General features: G+C 45.3%; 1 protein-coding gene across 29 annotated transcripts in view; it reads right to left on the reverse strand.

Annotated features, from left to right (window-relative positions):
• PPFIBP1 (PPFIB scaffold protein 1) overlaps nt 1–18,665 on the reverse strand; it is a 102,557-nt gene that overhangs the window by 31,433 nt on the left and 52,459 nt on the right. For 24 of the 29 annotated variants that reach the window (XM_014881308.2, XM_088164741.1, XM_014881300.2 and 21 more), the window contains 5 exons: nt 15,859–16,019; nt 13,840–14,045; nt 2,679–2,765; nt 1,364–1,477; nt 698–829 (listed from right to left, as the gene is read on the reverse strand). In XM_014881308.2, the coding sequence (XP_014736794.2) occupies nt 698–829; nt 1,364–1,477; nt 2,679–2,765; nt 13,840–14,045; nt 15,859–15,922 (603 nt within the window). In that variant the 5' untranslated portion in view covers nt 15,923–16,019. Of the gene's footprint in view, nt 1–697; nt 830–1,363; nt 1,478–2,678; nt 2,766–7,743; nt 8,044–13,839; nt 14,046–15,858; nt 16,020–18,665 lie in introns of those variants that run through there. The other 5 variants (XM_014881336.2, XM_088164748.1, XM_088164746.1 and 2 more) reach the window with 1 other exon arrangement.

Here is an 18,665-nt window from a genome sequence, read left to right on the forward strand (position 1 = left end):
GACAGACTCTGAGGTACTTCCAGTATGGGCTCTATCATCCTGTCAGGACAGCTCAGCTGATATTTGGGGTTTTCTGGGTTTGCCCACCTACTTTGAGGCTTTCTGGCTTCCAACATGACCAAGGTTCAGCTGCACAGACCTGCAGCACAGAGGGAAATGCCTCAGGAAAGCACTGCCAGGGATGGCAGCTCTACCTGGCTCTGTTCCCCCCAATTTCTCGTTCTGGGCTCCCTTAAGGCTGGGATCTGAAGTCAGGCTTCCCAACAGCCCCACACTGAGTCAGATCACTCTGTTACCAACCCCAAAAGTTCTTTCACTGTGCTGTGTCTCTGCACATGGGAGCTTTTTGTGCTCACACCGGGCTGAAGCACTTGCCTCAGACATGCCTTACTCAAAAGGTGACAGTTTCATGTGGGGTCAGGAGAGTGCAGTATGTTCATGATTTTATTTAAATCCAATCTAAATCCATCCCTCCTGAGACCTGACAGCCAGAATCAAAACTTGCCGTTGGAAAACTTCCTTTGTAAAACCAGAATTTAACAAAGAGAATGCTTTTTACTTTAAAAGGAACATGTTCTAACCTTAAAGATAAGTCTCCTTCTTGCATGACCAAAAAAAAAAAAAAATCCCAGAATCTGTTCAGGTAATGTGAAGAGACACTCAGCTTTCACAATTTATCCTGTTGGGGTTTACTCACCTCTGTGTCTCTGAATCTGTCCTCATAGTCCAATCTATCCTTCTCTACAGATGTAAGCTTTAATTTCAGAGTGGAAATCTCTGCCATAAGATCCAGCTTCTGAGTTTCAAGAGTTGTTCTGCTTAAAAGCTCCTGATTCAAGATAAAGAAGAAGGGAATGGAATTATTTACCCAAGGGGAAGAAACCAGTAATTTATTTTGACAGCTAAACGTCTCCTTCATGGGAAATAGCATCACCCTCATCCTTGCACTGTGAAGCCCTAAGACATAGCTATTATCCATCTGACAGATTCCAGCACCTAGGGTGCATTTGGGATCACAGGGGCACTATCACAGGCTGGCTGCTAGGACAAGAAAAAAGCCTGTCTGTCATCACAGTTGCTCTGGGCAGCAAGGAGCTGTGAGGGAAATCCACCCATCCTGCCAGAGGCTTTAATCTAAGGCTCTTGGAAGTTCAGTGGGGAAGGACTCAAAGGAGGGCAGAACTGGATTCCTGCAGTGTAAAGCAGCACTGACATAACTAAGTACAAAGACTTTAAAGGCAGTATGGTAGAAAATTATCCCTTAGTTAAGAGACATCAAGGGCTGCAACACCTTGAAGGGCACTGCTCTCACCACGGTTTCTTAAGGCAGAAGGAAGACAAGACAGACAGAGCTGTGAAATACCTGCTGCAGCATCTCCTCTGTGGCATTCAGCTTCTCCCTGTGCTCCTCCAGGCAGAACTCCAGATCCCGGATCTTCTCTCCTTGGGCCTCCACCTGGTCTGTAAGCACACTGACCTGGACAGCAGGAAAAAAGGGATGCATGTTTAACACCTTGCACCTGTGCCAGATGTGTCAGCTGAAGAACTGCAGGTGAGCAACAGCACTGGCTGGGCCAAAGATTAACTGGGACCATGCAGGGAGGAAGAGGAGGAGGAAAAGCACAGCTCTGCAGTGGACACAACACTTGGCAAAGGAAACAGGAGAGGAGGGAAGGCTCTCCCCTCACACTTACTAGAATTTCAGCCTAAGTTCTGGCAGACACACTGCAATTCTGCAGTTCCCCTTCTCACTGGAAGTTTTCACAAGAGCTGGCTGCTACATTTTACTACCAATAATTATGCCTTTGCTGTGACAGTACATTAACTCAACCCATTAGCTCCTACCTTAACCACCACATAAACCTAGCTACTTATAATTTATTCTCCTTCCCAAGTGATTGCACACTGTACCATAACAAGCACTTTTCCCTTTTCAAAACAATAAAAGCAAAGGAGGTTAAAACACACAGCCAGAGGCTGGTAAGCCCAAGACAACATTTTAAAGACTGTAGACAGATTCCCATTTTGCCTTTTCTGAATGAATTTTTTCATTTTCAACAGGCTCTTCCTGCAGTACTGCTGGGAAGGAGGGTGGGCTGCCTAAGGCAGAGCTCAGTGCTGTCACAGCCCCTAGGCTGGGTCCACACCAGGGAATGCCACCTGTGCAGTCCAAGGGGTGCCAGGTATTCCTGGCTCCAACAGCAAGAGGAAGCCAGCAGTCAGAGCAGCCAGGGCTGACCTGGTACAGCCCAGCAGCAGGTGAGCAGGACCACCAAGGAACTGCTTATCTCCTTCTGCCTGCTGGCCAGTCCTGCAGCTTTTGTTACTTTTCCTAAGGACAGGACAACTGCCTCCTGATGCAGACATCATGTGAATGGCCCTACGAAATAGTGATCTTAAGGTTACATGTGGATATAAGTAGGTGGCTGCTCTGCAGACCTGCTCCAGTAACAAAATTCAAAGAGAACAGATACACAGAAAGAAAGATCTTTAGATTTTTCCTGCAATCTAAATTCACACCTTTCCCTAATCTGGGTTAATTCTCACATACCAGCAAGTCTTCTGAACACTGTCCAAGACATCACAACTCCAAATAAGTTCTCAGAGGTTTTATCACATACTATCAGACAGTCTCGTGAATGCAAGAGCGGAAAAAAATAATTTGGGTGACAACTCACTTGCAGAACAAGAGATTCCTTATCATTTTCCAGACGAGCTAGCCTTTCTTGATAAACATCTCCACTCCCAGATATGTGTCCATTAGTCTGGAAAAGACAACAAATACTGCATAGTCAGCTATTGTGCCACAATCCAACGTTATCAAAACACTTAATGAGCATTTTTAGTTTAAGAACAGGTTTGAAGTATTCTTCAGCCTCCTAAGGGTTACACATCAAATAAACAAAGGACACACAACCACCATTCAGGAGAGAATTGTTTAGGGGCTTAAAGATGAGAAAGGAAGAACCTTATGGTGACCCAGTTCTGCAAAATTCACTTACTGTGCATTCAGCATTTTGCTTCCAAACTTGGACTCATTGCTGTACAACACTAAGCCATACTTGCAAAGAGACAAATACCCTGAGACATTCAGCAAGTGAAAAAAGCCAAACATACAATCTACAAAATGTGTATTACGCTTCTTGCAAGTCATACACACAGGCAGAGACATCCTTTTACATCAGGCACATTCTACTGGGTATGGGTGAATGTCTGCACTCTAAACACATCTCTTTGTAAAGCTGCCTGAGGCTAGAGAGAAACAAGAATACATGTTAATGCTATCAGAGAGTTCAGAGGAATCAGCAACTTTCTTCATAATAATTTCAATGCTCTTGAGCAGAGGGAAGGATTTTATTCTATCCATATTCAAAGCTGTCTCAAAGTACTTCGTGATCCACACCACAATCAGATCTCGGCTCAGAAAAGGAAGCCTTGTTCCCATCATGGCATAAATCGCTTAGAGGAGTCTGAGAAGCTGCTCTGAAATCCAGGATGCTCAGCAGAGACACCCAACAATGTTGAGGGGCCCTGCTTTCCTCCTGAATATGTGATGAAAAGAAACTGGGTGGCTGATCCTTGTGCCCCCATGAGCCTGCAGCACAACCCTGCCTTGAGAGGCCACCACCACTCAGGAGCTCCAAGCCTCCAGCTCCTGCTTCGAATCTCCTGATTACAGAGGATATCTCAGGAAACCTCCTGGCTAAAACTCCTCTCCTAAGTTACATGTCTGACCTTGGGTGGTGGGAGAAACTGCCTTGTTTGAGCCTGAACCTATAAAACTCCCTCCAGCATCACTTAAAGATCCGACATAAAGCAAACAGGAGGAGGAAAAAGTGTTTGACCTCACCTCAGTGCTCTCGAGAAATCAGGCTGAGTCTTGGCAAGTCTTAAACCACTGAGCAGGACCAAAAGTGTCTCTCAAGCAAGAAATTTCACTTGGTGACCATAATATCTCCCCTGAAATTTGCTCCAGCAGACTAAGAAAGGATGCTCTCTAGTAATTTGTATCAGCACCTCCTCACAATGATCTGAATTATGACCCTGTATCTGAATTATTTAGCAGCACAATACTAAGCCACCTGACCACCCAGACACTAAATCAAAGGGCAAAACTCCTCCAAACTTCAGATTTTGCCACATTTTACCTCCGACCTCTGCCTGAATTTAGCTCATGCCATTCAGGATCATGAGATCTTCTGTTTTGTAACACTTCAATTTAGGTGAAAGAATTCAAAATGAAATAAACCTTGTACCTGTTCAACCGGTAGATTATCCTTCTGAAATTTATGACCTGATTTGTTTGTGAAAACAGAACTGAGGGTTTTGTCTGCTTTTGCTGCTCTGCAGCTCCCTTGTCCTTTAAGTCCTCCAGTACATCTCAAGCACCTATAAGAACAGCATCTGTATTTTGTAATATGCAACACATTTAATAACCCAGTGCATGTGTCTGATGTAGGAAGGTGGTATCCATCCCTCACTACAGGCAGCAGAGCTGCAAAGACACCTCTCCATGCTGCTGGGGCTAACATGGAATTCCTTGCCAAAGCACAGACTTGACTCCCTGCCTCCCAACCACCACATCAACACCTGAACCACTGATTCTCCTGATAGCTCCAGTCAGCATAACCAGACACAAATTAACTAAAAACAACGACTGCAGGAAGAAAATGTGGGGAGGGAAGCCTTGGTTTCACAGCACGATTAAAATGTCTGTGAAAACCAACGAGGTGTGAAAGCAGAATGTTAGTCATTGTGCACAGCATCTTGCCAAGACACCTTTGTCGTTAAACTCCGTTCACATTTCTCAGGAAAAATCCGCCTGGCTCAGCACATCAGCCTTGGCTTTAAAGTAGGAGTGTCTGGAGAGGGAGAGTTCAGGCTGCAGATGCGCCCTGCCATTAGAAAAAGGAGATGGGAACCCCAAACAGGACAAGTTTCTCCCACAAAACAAAACTTAGTGCTAAGAGAATCACTGACTCGTTAAAGCTGGAAAATACCTCTAAAATCATCAAGCCCAACCATCAACCCAGCACCACCATCATGTTCACTACTAAACCAAGTCCTCAAGTGCCATATCCACATATTTTTTAAATCCCTTCAGGGAGGGTGACTCCACCACGTCCCTGGACATCCTGTTCCAATGTTTAATAACCCCTTCAGGAAAGAAATTTTTCATAATATCTGACCTAATCCCACCCCTGGCACAACTTGAGGCCATTTCCTCTCATCCTGTCAAACACTTAGGGCAGTTCATCTCTTCTTTGGGACAAATCTTTGCAGAGATGTCTTAGTTTTGCAAGCTGTGTGTAATGGGTGCAAAGACCTCTTTTCTGGGTATTGCCAGAAATATTTTCTAAATTCTGCATAAAACCAGACCTCCTGTAGCACACCAACCCCAGAAAATTCTGTGTACAACACAAGAATTGTTTGCTTTTTGCCTGAAGTGTTGTAGAACACCTGTGACTGACTCTTAATTTGAGGCATAAAAAGTCAAGAAAGCCCCTGGCTTTGGTTTCAGTGAAGAAAATGATGGTAGCTGGAGAATGGATGACAGAGAAAGATCATGGCAGGTATTTCCAAGAGCAGCAGCCTAAGCACTGCCTACAGTAGTGCACAGACCCAGGATCTGCAGGCACTGGACACTTGACACCTTCCCAGATCTTTGCTCTGGACTGTCTTCAAAGGTAAGAAGTTGATTCCTGGCATGATATTCTTTCCCAGAGAGATGAGGAAGGAAGAGGGGAAATGAAACATATGAAAAGAACAGAGCAATAATGGTAGTGATCAGGACTGAAAAGAAGTGGGAATATGATCAAACACTGAATTTAGGAAAGTAGTGCACCACGAGATGGGATGGAAGGAGTCCCAGGGTGAAGGAATGGGCTGCAGGGAGGTCTGAAAAATGTCAGGAGACCTGGTGTGTGCAAAACCTGGGTGAGCAACACTCAGTGTGTCCCTCAGGAGCATCTCTCCACCAGGGAATCTGCATCCTCCCCTGGGACTGAGCCCAGCAACTACTCACCCTGCACAGCAACAGCTCTGCTTTGGGAGGGGAAGGAAAGAAATAAAACAGTGAGAGAAGCAAAAAAAGAAAAGCAAATATTTGATTGAACAGCATCTGCAAGCATATTTAGGGCACTTGGTAGTTCTGGATCAAATTTGTATCGTTTAAGTTAATAAAGGATTAACATACTTTACTAGCTGTGTAAGAAAGGCTTTCCATTTCCCAAAGAAGGCTCTTTTCATCAGCAAATTAAAATCTATCTTCGATGAAGCAGCCATATTTTGCTTATGTTTTCAACGTTAGCGATTAATTACAAAACACTATATGAGAAGAGAATGCAGATTTACCAATACCGATTTTAATCCTAAAAACAGAAGAATAGTTGTCACAATGCCACTGAGGCTTCACAGAAGTTTGAGGTCAAGCATTTACTTAAAATGCCTTGTAAGATCAGACCCAGTGCACTTGTAAACTCTGCAAGATCAATCCACAGCAAATCTCTTAAACACGTGTGTAAAGCTTTGTCTGTAATCATCTAAGTGTAAAAATCCACGCAGCTCTGGAGGCAATTATTCCTGTAGTAAGTAGATGCATCACCAAACTTTCACAGCTTGCCTGCCTTCAGTCTTTAATCTCTTTTCCCTGGAAGTGAATTAGTAATAAAATAAAAAAAATAATTTAAAAAATCTATTTCCTCTCAGTTGCTGAATTCTCCTTTCAAAAATAAACCTCAATTTTAGCCTATCACAGCTGATACCCTCATTTTCCTTCATTTTCTCTTCTGCTTTGGAGATGAAATAAGCAGCACAAATCACACTGCTCTTGCTGTATGTGCAGTTTGGTTTGTATAGAAGGAGCTGCCACTCCACATCACCATTTCCCTGTACAGCAGATTGCACTGACTGTTTTGACCACCACAGTCAAGTCAACAGTTGGGCAAGTGAGCCTTTCCCAACACCTCTTTCCTGACCATCTGGAGTTAAATTGGAGCTCATCAGCATCAGATCATTACAATACACATTACCTATGCTCAGTTAAACAAAGCTGCTGCTGTTCTGCTTGTTCCCTCAGCTTCAGAGCCTCTTGCAAGAGGATTCCTCCAGCCTCAGCTACCTCAGCATCACTTGGTGAGCCTCCAGGTTTCCCAAGCCAAGTATCCACCACCTGTGATACAGAACTGTGACAGCTTTACTCTCTGTCAGCATCAATCCCATCCCAAATTCATACAGGTCACACTGTGTGAGCTGGTGTGTAAGCAGTTTATGTGAGAGCTCACCTCTGCCCTCCCAAACCAGCCTCTCCTGCATTTCCCATTTCCCTGCTCAGAATATTTGCAGCCTGTTCCACACACTCCAGCAGCAGACTTGCTGCTAAGCTTTTCCTAAAGTTTACAGGTTACTTCCTCCCCAGAGAACAAGAAGGGGAAAAATAAAAACAACCACAAACCCACTCAAAACCCCCCACGTTATATTTTAAAGACTTCACCACAAGAAAGGTGAATTCTGCAAGAAAAGCAGTGAACATAGCCCTTCACTCTGAGGCATTTACCTGAAACATTTTGTAAGCATAAATAACTCGCTGCTGAACAGGGAAGATGCAACCTTTCCACAATATTCAGTTTCCTCACCAGCAGCCCAGCTGGTGCCTGGTAGAAGAGAAGGATGAGAGGCTCATTCCCAGCTATGGCTTGTCACTGGGAGAAATGCAGGAGCCAGCACAAGCACAGATCTCCTTACCTTATTTAGCCAGACGCAGTGCCCGTGAATGTCCCAGCTGTACTCCATGCTGGTCATGACTGTTTTCATGCATTCACGGACGCCACAAGCCGAGGCTGAGGGCTCGGGGCTCCTCTGAACCGAGCTAAGTGACAGCAGGTCCCCTCGCCCAGCCGGGGATGGAGGCGAGCAGAGTGGGAGATGCGGGAAGCAGCAGCGGCAGCGCTCCTCAGGCGGAGCAAGCAGCTCTGGGGAATTAACACATCAAAGCCCGGCACGAAACTCCTCCAACGCGGCACACACAGGGGGAGGATGCAGAGCAACATAAACCCCACCGGGAGCAAGGACAGCCCCACGCAGGTGACACCACGCAGGTGACATCTCCGCCCTCGCTCTTGTCACCAGCGCAGCCCCCTCCTCCTCCGGACCCTCCGGGAAAGCATCCGACCCAACAGAGCAATTCCCACCCCTTCACCTGAGCACAAAGTAAACAGGAGGGGCTTTCCTACTAATTGTGAAAGCTGCAGGAACACAGGTACTGTGACACTGTGTCCAGTTCTGTCCCCTCAGTTTAGGAAGGACATTGAGGATCTGGAGCGTGTCCAGAGGAGGCAACGAGGCTGGTGAGGGGCTTGGAACACAAACCCTGTGAGGAATGGCTGAGGGAGCTGGGGTTGTTCAGCCTGGAGAAAAGGAGACTCGGGGGTGACCTTGTCACTGTCTACAACTGCCTGAAAGGTGGCTGTGCTCAGGTGGGGTTGGTCTCTTTCTCCAGGCAGCACTGACAGAACGAGAGGACACAGTCTTAAGCTGTGCCAGGGGAAATATAGGTTGGATATTAGGAAGAAGTTTTTCACAGGAAGAGTGATAAAGTACTGGAATTGTCTGCCCAGGGAGGTGGTGGAGTCACCATCCCTGGATATTTTTAAAAAAAGACTGGATATGACACTTGGTGCCATGGTCTAGTTGAGGTGTTAGGGCATGGGTTGGACTCCATGATCTTGAAGGTCTCTTCCAACCTAGTGATTCTGTGAATTCTGTAATTAATTCACTTGTAGATGCCAAGAAAAAATGGAAGAAAAAGTTGACTCAGCTGTGCCAGGTCTCACAAGTGGCTTGTCCCAAGTTTATGTCACACTTCAGAATGATGTACCAAACAACAATAACAACCAATCTCTGGCTCAAGTTCAATTGACCCACTACCAGCAGCATGACAGATTCTTAGCATTTCTGACCACAGAGCCCAGCTCTGAGAGTCCTGTGATTATCTCAAAAAACCTCTTTTATTATTGTAATGAAATGTCTACAACTACCATTGATAAAGGAAAAATCTCAAAACCATGAATGCTGAGTAACTCAGGAGATATCAGGAGAGCAAAGGACAAACAGAAGCTGTGCTTTTTAAGCCAAAGGGATTCATTTTGGATTGGGAATGGTGATTTTTGATGGGTTGTTCTTACTGCCAAAGAACTCATCCCCAATGCATGAAGATGCCATGCCAAGGCATGCCATAAACGAGCTCCTATTAACTTCCAGTGTTAAAAACACACCAATCTGGACGATCACCTTTAGCAAGAAGCAGGGTCCTGTGTTTCCAGACCTTTGGGAGGTGGATCTCCCAGAGACAAAAGGCATTGCCAGCAGGGAGTGGAGGATGACAGGCTGACACGGTATCACAAGACTCCTTTCATACTGCAACTCGAGGAGAAATCTCAAAATGTTTGATGGTAACACCCTGGTGCCACACATTAGCATAGGGCCTTTTGATACCTAAACTCAACATAAGCAGAAGCTGAATCAAATGACTGCACTGTACACCCACACCAGGATAATCAAACAACAAACTTGGGTTTGAAGCCAAGATTTATTCTCTTTTCCCATGAATAAGAGATGATTTCTGGCTAACGAAACCAGCTCCTCCACTTGGGAATCACCCTCTTGTCCAAAGAGGTCAGCACATCTCTGTAAGATTACAAAGCTATGTCCATCCAGCAAGGAAAATTTCTCTCTAATATCCCCTCATATTAACTCTCATTACTCCCAGCTACTCTCTGGAAGAACCAGCTTAAAAAGTATCAAAATCTGAAGCCAGTCTGTGGGGCAGCAGCAACACATTGGATTGCATAAGCCACACCTCAACCATCATCCTGAGATGAGCTGAAAATGTTCTGTGGTTGGACTTGATGATGATCTTAAAAGTCTTTTCCAGCCTTAATGATTCTATGATTTTGTATGATTCAATAAAACTTTGGAGGCCATAAAGTTTTGCTTGACCCTAAAGTAAATTTCAGAAATCCACTTACAGAGTGAAAATAATTACTAAAATATGCCTTATAAAATATAGTTTTAAATTCAGAAAGTCACTTCCAAAGCTAAAGCCACAGCTGCACTTGCTGTGAATTTTAAAGGAAAAATATTATGTTATCTTGGCTCTTTCACTTCAGGGGCACATCCTTTAAAGAGGAGAAGGCACACACCAGGACCCACATACACAAGTTCAGATCAGAAGCATGGGGAAAATGGCTCTGAGGTGTGGGAAGGCACTGTCCACCCACTCCTACTCTTCAGTCTTCTTTTTAACAAGACACAGTTGGTTTCTTCTTTCTGGGAAAGTTGTTGCATAAGATGTATTTTTAAAAAAATGCAAAAAAACCCCCAACTACTTTCAAGAAAAGTAATAAGCAGAAGGAAAATTGTCTCTTGTTTGTTTCAACTGAAGAAAAACTGAAGCAACGCTTATGGCTGGGAGCAAGGTTTGTGAGAATTACTCTTCAAGAGATGGATCTATCAGCTTCCAGCTGGACACAACAAGGTCTTGCAAAATGTGGAGTTTTGTTTCAAATGGTTTTGCTACTGGTGCTGATGTTAGAGATTACTCACACACTGCCTGTACTGAAGCCAGAAGCTCCATTTTCACAGAGTACAGCACATGCCTTATTAAGGCACACACTGACATATACTAAACGTTTCTTCTGACCAAGAGTATTCTGAAAAACCTCCAGAACTTTGGAATAGTTATGACCTAGCTATGGATTTCAGGCCTGGCTCCCCGTGAAAGCATGGAGTCCAAACATATTTGAGCTCAGAAAGGTCTCAGTCCCTTTCCAGACTTGGAACAAACATCCTCATTTGTAGTTTCACCCATGACATTCACCATTTGCACATGGAGATGTGAGCAGGGTTCCAGCAGCAGAGATCAGTTTTGAGCTGCAATGACATGTTCCAGTTAAATTAACTTCTCTGTGCAGCAGAGAGCTGCATGTACAACTTTTCTCAGCTCCCCTTGGGGTCCATATGATGGATTCTGTTGGAAGAGCTGTGCCAGATGTCCAGGCACTGAAAGTGTGCTCCGGTGTCACGTGGCCATCTGGCACCCACCCGGTAAAAAACAAAAAGCAAAACGAGGTGTTTTAACCCACTGGCCCTTTTTGAGTGCTTGCACACACACACTGAGAGGAGCAGAGAGGAACAGGATCAAGGACACACAGCAGTCCATTCTGGCATTGGCAGGACTGAATGTTCTGCCCTATTTTACAGAAACTTTGGGTGACTGCTATCATCCCCTTTTTCCCAAGGTGGGCACCAGTGGTTTGGCTGCAGGAGCCAGGGGAGGATTTTTCTCCTGTGACACGCTGGCTGGCAGCAGCAAACACTATTTTCGTTTTCCTGTGAGACACAAGAGGCTTGCTTATAGCCCCACGTGGGATGTCACACATAGTTCCAGTTCTTCCATCCAACTTCATGCATGGAGGATTAAACCAGTTTCAAACAAAGAAGGTGTCTGCCCCTTCCTCTGTAAGGAGGGGCATAGTTGCAAAAAACCCTGCAAATCATCCAGGCACTTCATGCAACATCTCCCTGCTCAGACAGGGACTGGTGACACCTGCAAATCCTGTGGCTGTAGCACATTCTAAGTGGAATGTTAAGTTTTTCCCACAAGGGGCTTTAAGGATGACAGAGAATACAGGATAATAATAATTTGAGGCAGAATAAGGAGTAATTGAGGCATAGATGGAATATCAATTTCCTGCAATCTTTGGTACTCACAACTCCTGCACATCTTTTCCAGTGGTTGGGAGGCACTAAACTGAATGGCACAACAGAGCCCTTCCTCTTCCACTGAGCCCATGGGTGCAATAAAAACCCACTGCTGTCTCACTGCCCTTAGATGATCCGCACTGTACAGGTCTGAAGGGCCCCATTCCAGACCCCACCAGCCAGGCACCCCTAAATCACACACCTGCCATCACAAGGGGCAACAACTGGTCTCCAGCTCATTAATCTCAGCAGGCACCACAGCCTCAGCCATGCTGCTGGGCCCCTTCACTCCAGAGTAACCTGCAGGAGATCAGCACCACTAAACATGGCCTCTGTACAGATGACTGTGAACACCATGGCAGAGTGCAGTTTCCAAGACTGTTTATCTGGCATATTTTTTTGTTTATCAAGGCCATAGTTGCATGAAACCGGTTATGGGCACAGAGAGCAGTGAGTAGTTACAGCAATGTTCATGGCTGTATGTTATACAGACAGGGAATGCTGATGTTAGCAGGAACTCTGCTTGTTTTAAAGATCCGACTTCAATGTCACTCCTGTCTCCTCCTCCTGATCTCAGCGTTGGCTGCCACACTTTGATAGCGGGGGTGAGATCCAAATCCCACTGGAAGCAGTGGGAGAGCTCCCATGTGCTTCATTAAGTTTCAAGCATCTCCAAATGAGTAGTTCAAAGCAAAGATTCAAAAGCAGGAAAAAGAAGGCTCTCCCTTCAGATCTTTCTGCAAGGGCTACAGTAGCACGTCCAAGGTGCCCATCTGTCCCTGCATTGCTGTGCTCAGCCCCCATGACAGCAGATGGCACAAAGGGCTGCCCAGTGCCAGCCACAGCGAACACAGCCCTGCACCCAGCAGTTCTCTGGGCTGTGACTGAGTGCTGAGATCAATCAATTTGTCGAGATAAAAATGCTTTCTGCAAGATCAGCCACGACTCCAGGGAGACTGAGTCCTTCCCAGGGGGTGCAGTGCCCGTCCTGGGGAGGGAGCAGGTGATTCTGTCCCAACAGCAGCGGCACATGGGGCACACAGAACACAGGGACAGCACAGTCCTGCAGCAGCCCCAGCCCTCATCAGGGCTGGCACCTCAATTCCAGCAGCACAGTGTCACCTTGGCCAATGCCCAGTGTGTGACACAGCAGGACCTGGCCACGGCTGCAGGGTGGATTTGACAGAATATACAGAAGTGCCCACCCATCGCTGTCACTGTAACAGTGGGGTGATGCTGGCTTAAAAACTGAAGTGTGGCCTCTGGGAGCAACTCCTGACTTCCACTGCTGGAGCTTCCCCAAAACCTGCACCTCCACAACACAAACCCTGCCACACATCACGAGCACAAGGACTCCTCCTTGGTCCTGCTTGGAAGTCACCAGTCACATGGCATCTGGAGGCAAACCCAGCAGCTTCTTCAAAAATGATGCTGTTTTAACTCACCTTTTGGTAAGTACAACATTTTATCTCCCTGGGCAGTCTTCAGGTAACTACACTAAGATAATCTTTGATTTTTTTAGGAAAACCAAGTCTTGGGGAAAGAACTGCCTTGTTAGTTATATTTCTGTGAATTTTTAAAGTAAGGTGACAAAAACTGGCTGATTCATAAACACAGAAAATAAAAGTTTGGTTTGGTATCCAGATTTGGAATGCAGAGCTTACACCACTCCCTTAAGTTATAAATCAGGTAAGGAAACTCAATAATAACACTGATCCCCATAGAATAAATGCTGCCAAAAATGTTTTTTACTGAAAAGTATTCAAAACAACTTCTTTTCCTGCACCTAAGCATCTGATTCTTAAAAAAAAAGCATTTCCCCAGCCCTCTGAGATGAAACTGCAGTCACCAAGTATTGTTTGCCCCCTAGATTGAGGCCCAGTGGTACATCAAAGACAGCAAAGGCCAACCCACTGCAAGAGGCATCTGAGCTTTTCCAAGACCCCACGGCAGCATCTCCAAAGCAAAATCTCTTCCCTGATACCCACTCTAAGCTTTATAAACAGCTGTGTGAAACAGAGCCAGTCTAGTCAGCACCCAAAATGAGCCTGGCAGAGGTGAAGCCAGGTGAGACTGTACCATTTGACTTTGGAGCCACTCGATGAGAGCCTCGGCCGTGGAATCCGGGATCTGGCAGCGCAGCCCCTCCCGCTCATCCGCTTCCATCATCTCCAGCAAACCCCTCAAATCCTCCACCAGGTGCAGCGCCCGCAGGCTCCCCATGAATGGCGAGGTGGGGGACTGGCAGTCAAAGATGCCATTGGAGTATTCCAGAGCCTTGGAACCTGCAGGGAGAGAAATCGCATGGGGTCAGGCACGGCTCGAGGGTTGGGCTCGAGGGTTCCCCGAGGCTGGGAAAAGGTGGGGGCTGCTCCTGGCAGGGTTTATCCCAACCAAACTCAGCACTGGTGCTTGGGGAGGGAAGCTCCAGCAGGAACAAGGTGGGCTGGTCCTCAGGGAATGGGAATGCCACAGTCTGCCCAAGGGGTGGAGGCGTGGGCTGGGCTCCTGCTCCCTGGGATGAATTCCCAAAGCAGAAGGTGCTGCCAGGGATGGAACATCCTCTGCCAATGCCCTGAGTCACCCTGCAGGCACTGAATGATCCAAGTCACATTCCAGTGGTGGTGTCCAGAGGAAACCATGCCCTGCATTTTCCATGCAGGAATATGTTTTGCTGCTCCACGGCACTGGAAATTTTTAAAAATAATAAAAAAGATGAAGATAAATTAAAATACCAAATCGCTTCTGCACGGGAATAAATTTTAAACCCAGCAATTTGACACAGTAGCACTGACATTTGCATGTTAATAAAGAGAAAAATCTCTCATTTGCATAAACTCACAGGATGCATATTTGACCTACATCAGAAGTTGCTATATATTAAGAAAAGAAACTATGAATTTAGGATTAAGGTTGATTTAAGTCAACCTAGCTAATTCCAACTGCAATTCCAGTACACTGATTTGTGACCTTAATTCTGTAATACCTCAGCACAATGAGATGTGTTCATGACAGACCTTCATTTGTGCTGTCAACTTTTAGAAACTACAAGGATATGCCATATATGCACTTCCATGAACTTTCATTCACCCTATCTGGCAAGCCACAAAAATCCAAGTATTCTGCTAAATTCCCACTGAAAACAATAATGAGAAAAATAACCTCAACAGCACAGGAACTGATATTCCTTTGTTATATTCCTTTATAGATATATTCATAGACATGGGTAAATGAAGTCGATGGTGACTTAAATCTTCCCAACATCACATTCTGTTTTTATATTAAACCTCATCCTGCCATAACCAACTTGGGCTCTTGGAAACACAAATACATGATCAGATCCAAATACCAGTGTCTACTTATGGAAATTACTGAAGTCACAGCTTACATGTATTTTTAGAGATCATCATGATCAAACTGAATCCGCTTTACATGTGTTCCTGCTATGTGTCCTTAATAACTTTAGGCAGAGAAGAGTCATTGTTCAAACAAAGCACACACTGTATTATTATTTTTTCCCTAAGGAAAATTGCTTAAGTGGAACTGCTAAAAATTTTTATAACTGTGTTGTTATACTTGTGAGGGTATTTTTGACTATTGACTTCTTGATCTTTCCCTCCTATGTGTTGGATATTTATATTATTTTCTAACTCACTAGACTCAGCTTAAAAGCAGAGACTGTATTTATCTAAATGTTCAAGTGAGTTCCAAACCAAATGTCTGGACCCAAAGCATTCCAACTTTGGGGAAAAAAAAAAAAAAAAGGAAAATGCAATTAATGTTTTAGCTCTTCCAAATTGAGGGAAGTTCAGAGAAGCCACTATTATCCTTGACTGTCCTGGTGCTCCATGCAGGAGCTGAACTGCATCACTCAGCCACTTCCAGCAGCCCTTTGAGAGAGGGTAGGAGAAAACCCAATCCATGGAGCCTGTGAGTCTGTGCAATCCCTCCACTCTGGTTATTTGTTAACTCTAAGCTATCATGGAAGGCACTGAAAGCAATTCCCAGCATATTCCCTTCTGTGTCTGGAACTCTGTCCTCCTGGTGGGAGAAAGGAGGACCCAAAAAGCAAAATAAACATCTGCCCCAGGTGTTTACCTGCTATAATGCCATCCATCTGCTCCAGGGCTGCAGCGAGCATGTCACTTGCATCACTCATCATCTTCTCTCTTCTCAGGAACAATCACCAGCTACACCATAAGGAGCAGTAAAATGCTGATGGTTTGAGTTGGTCCAGAGCTTCAAGTCTGCAATTTAATCTGCAAAAGAGAATTTAATTTCACTGCATGTTCTCTGAATTCAGGCATCACTGCTGTCAGATCAGAAAGAAGACTGGGGCCATTTGCTGACCACAGTAAAGCCCAGAGGTAATCACCATGAGGCATGGACTGAGATTGAGGAATCAAAGCACCAACCTCATGACCCTGTTCCTAGTGACCCATGGCCTGCTCTGCCCACAGGTCCCTGCCACTGACAGGGCATCCCACAGAACAAGAAATCCCACATGGCATTTCCAGGAAGCTCACAAAGACAAAGACCTTCTATCACTAAAAGGGAGCGGCAACTCAGCAACAAACCTGTGTGTCCGCTGTCATTTTCTCCCCCAAAAAATAAAAAAAGAGAAGTCTGACCACTTGTCTGCGATTTTTGGGTATCTGACAATCCAGAAGTTCCAGGCATGAAACTGTCTGCCTGCAGGCAGGGTCTCTCAGATGCCCAAGGCTCACTGGATGTAGTGTGCATGCATTGACTATGCAGGCTCTGGGTTTAGCAGATTCATATAGTAACAATTCAATCTGATCTCACTCTCAAACTTCTACAAGCCAGAAGTGGTGCCCAAAGGAGTATTTCCAGCAGTCTGGAAAAGCAAACCTGCTCAACATGCAGGTGAACTAGCAGACCAGAAATCCGGCTGGCTAAGTTAATTTAAGCAGGTGCTTAGGAACTTGGCTGAAGTGGAGCTGCAGGGGTCAGAGGCATTCCCAATCCCTCCAGCCCAGCACAACGGACACACAAACCACCAACACTGCCCAGATTGCCTCGGCTTTAATCTAATACACAGGAGACTGCTTCTGCTAGAAATACAGCCGGGGAACAAAGCTAAACAAACACCAGGAAGGAAAACTCGCTTTAACCTTTGCATGCCCTGCCATTTGGTTTTTGTATTAGGCTGCACCACTGCTGACATTTGCCCCAACATGAGCAATTAAGAAAGTAGTTCACGGTATCTCTGGCAAAAGTCCTGGAAAAGTGTCTACTAAAAAACAAATCTAATCAAAAATCCCCGTTATAAATTGATTTTTCCCTCCTACGAGTCACCTTATTGGTCTGACCCAGCTGGGAAGGAGCTCTTATTGGAGGCTGCCAGCCAGATTTGCTGAAATGTTATCCTTAAAATGCCAACAAACATTTCATCTTCCACAACAACATTTTTATTGCATGAAGTAGGTCCAAACCTTAAGGTAACCTTTGAACAAAGGCACAAAGACTGCTGCGCTTTTGGCAAATGCCTGGTTTTATTACTTGGTTGTCAGAGTCAGAAAAACCAAGAGAACTTTAAACAGTCAAAATACCTGTAAGTGAAGATGCTGCAAATCTTTAAAAAAGCAGTAGCATCATAACTGAAGACTTTCAGCCTTCAAGGAGGAAGCTCCCAGTTTTAAACACAATGTAAACATTCAGCTTCAATCAGTCTAAGGCCTGCCAGAATATGCAGATCCTAAAAGACAACTGGTTCGGTGCCTCCACATCTGATGAAAATGAGCAGAAGATGCAGCTTTTACACACACATTCACTTGGACAACACTGAAGACAGTCTTTTTTTTATCTGCTTAAGATTTCCTGGCTCTGATACCAGGTCCTGCTCAAATATGGGTGTCTATGAAGGCAGAGTGTGAACAATCTGCTGTGGATTTCCCTCAAAGGGCAAAGAACACACAAGAAAGCCCCGGGCTTCTACAGCCCCAGGCAAAACAGATTCCTCACAGCTCTAAGTGGAAAAAGACCGACAGCACAAAGCAACCACAAATCCAGAGAAGCCAATCAGTGACTGGGAATTAGAAGTGCACGTGAGCTTCTCATAGTGCATAAACATGGGGAATGAAGAATACAGAGCCAGGCTCTTCTCAGAGGTGCCCAGTGACATGGCAAGAGGCAATGGGCACACGTAAAAACACAAGAAAGTTCACCTTAGAATTAAAAAGGGGAGAAAAAAAGAAAGCCTAAATAAAAAAGAAATAATTTTTTAAAGCATTTTTACTATGAGGATGGCAAGTAATAGAAAGGGTTGCCCTTTTGGGTCTCCAACCTTGGAGCTACTCATAGCCCAGCTGGACCCTACACGGCACAGCCTGTCCTGGGCATCCCTGCTTTGGGCAGGGGCTGGGCTGGAGATCTCAGCATCCCACCTCAGCACCAGTGAGCTCAGTACAGCTCGTGATCAAGCATTAAAGACAGCCCTGGAGGCTGGTAGGAAAAGCCTGTGCAAGCTAAAAACACACAAAGGAACAGAGTGCTCCTTTAACCACATTTGTTCACAGTTTACCCCTTGATTCTCACCTTCTGGCTAGGAATTGCATGAACTGGGGACAAGGAACTGCTAATTTATAGATAGCCATGGCATGTAGGCACAGAAAAATCACTGTCCTTGCACTTTATCCAGGTACAACCACCCCTTATGTTTGCAAAAAGCACTCCTTGCTTTCCTAAACAAGGGGTTTGTCCGTGGTTGTCAGAAATCCCTAAGACAGCTCTACTGTTGGGAGCAGACAGTGGTACCAACAGCAGCCAAGAGACTTCCAGGTTACCTGGCTCTGCCTCCAAGGAAGGACACGTTCCACAGACCTTCCTCCGCTGCTACTCCCAAAGGAGCTGCACTGCTAAAAGCAGCAGGGAGAAATTTTAAG

The sequence above is a fragment of the Sturnus vulgaris genome, chromosome 5 (assembly GCF_052056855.1).
Source record: "Sturnus vulgaris isolate bStuVul1 chromosome 5, bStuVul1.hap1, whole genome shotgun sequence".
Classification (NCBI taxonomy): domain Eukaryota; kingdom Metazoa; phylum Chordata; class Aves; order Passeriformes; family Sturnidae; genus Sturnus; species Sturnus vulgaris.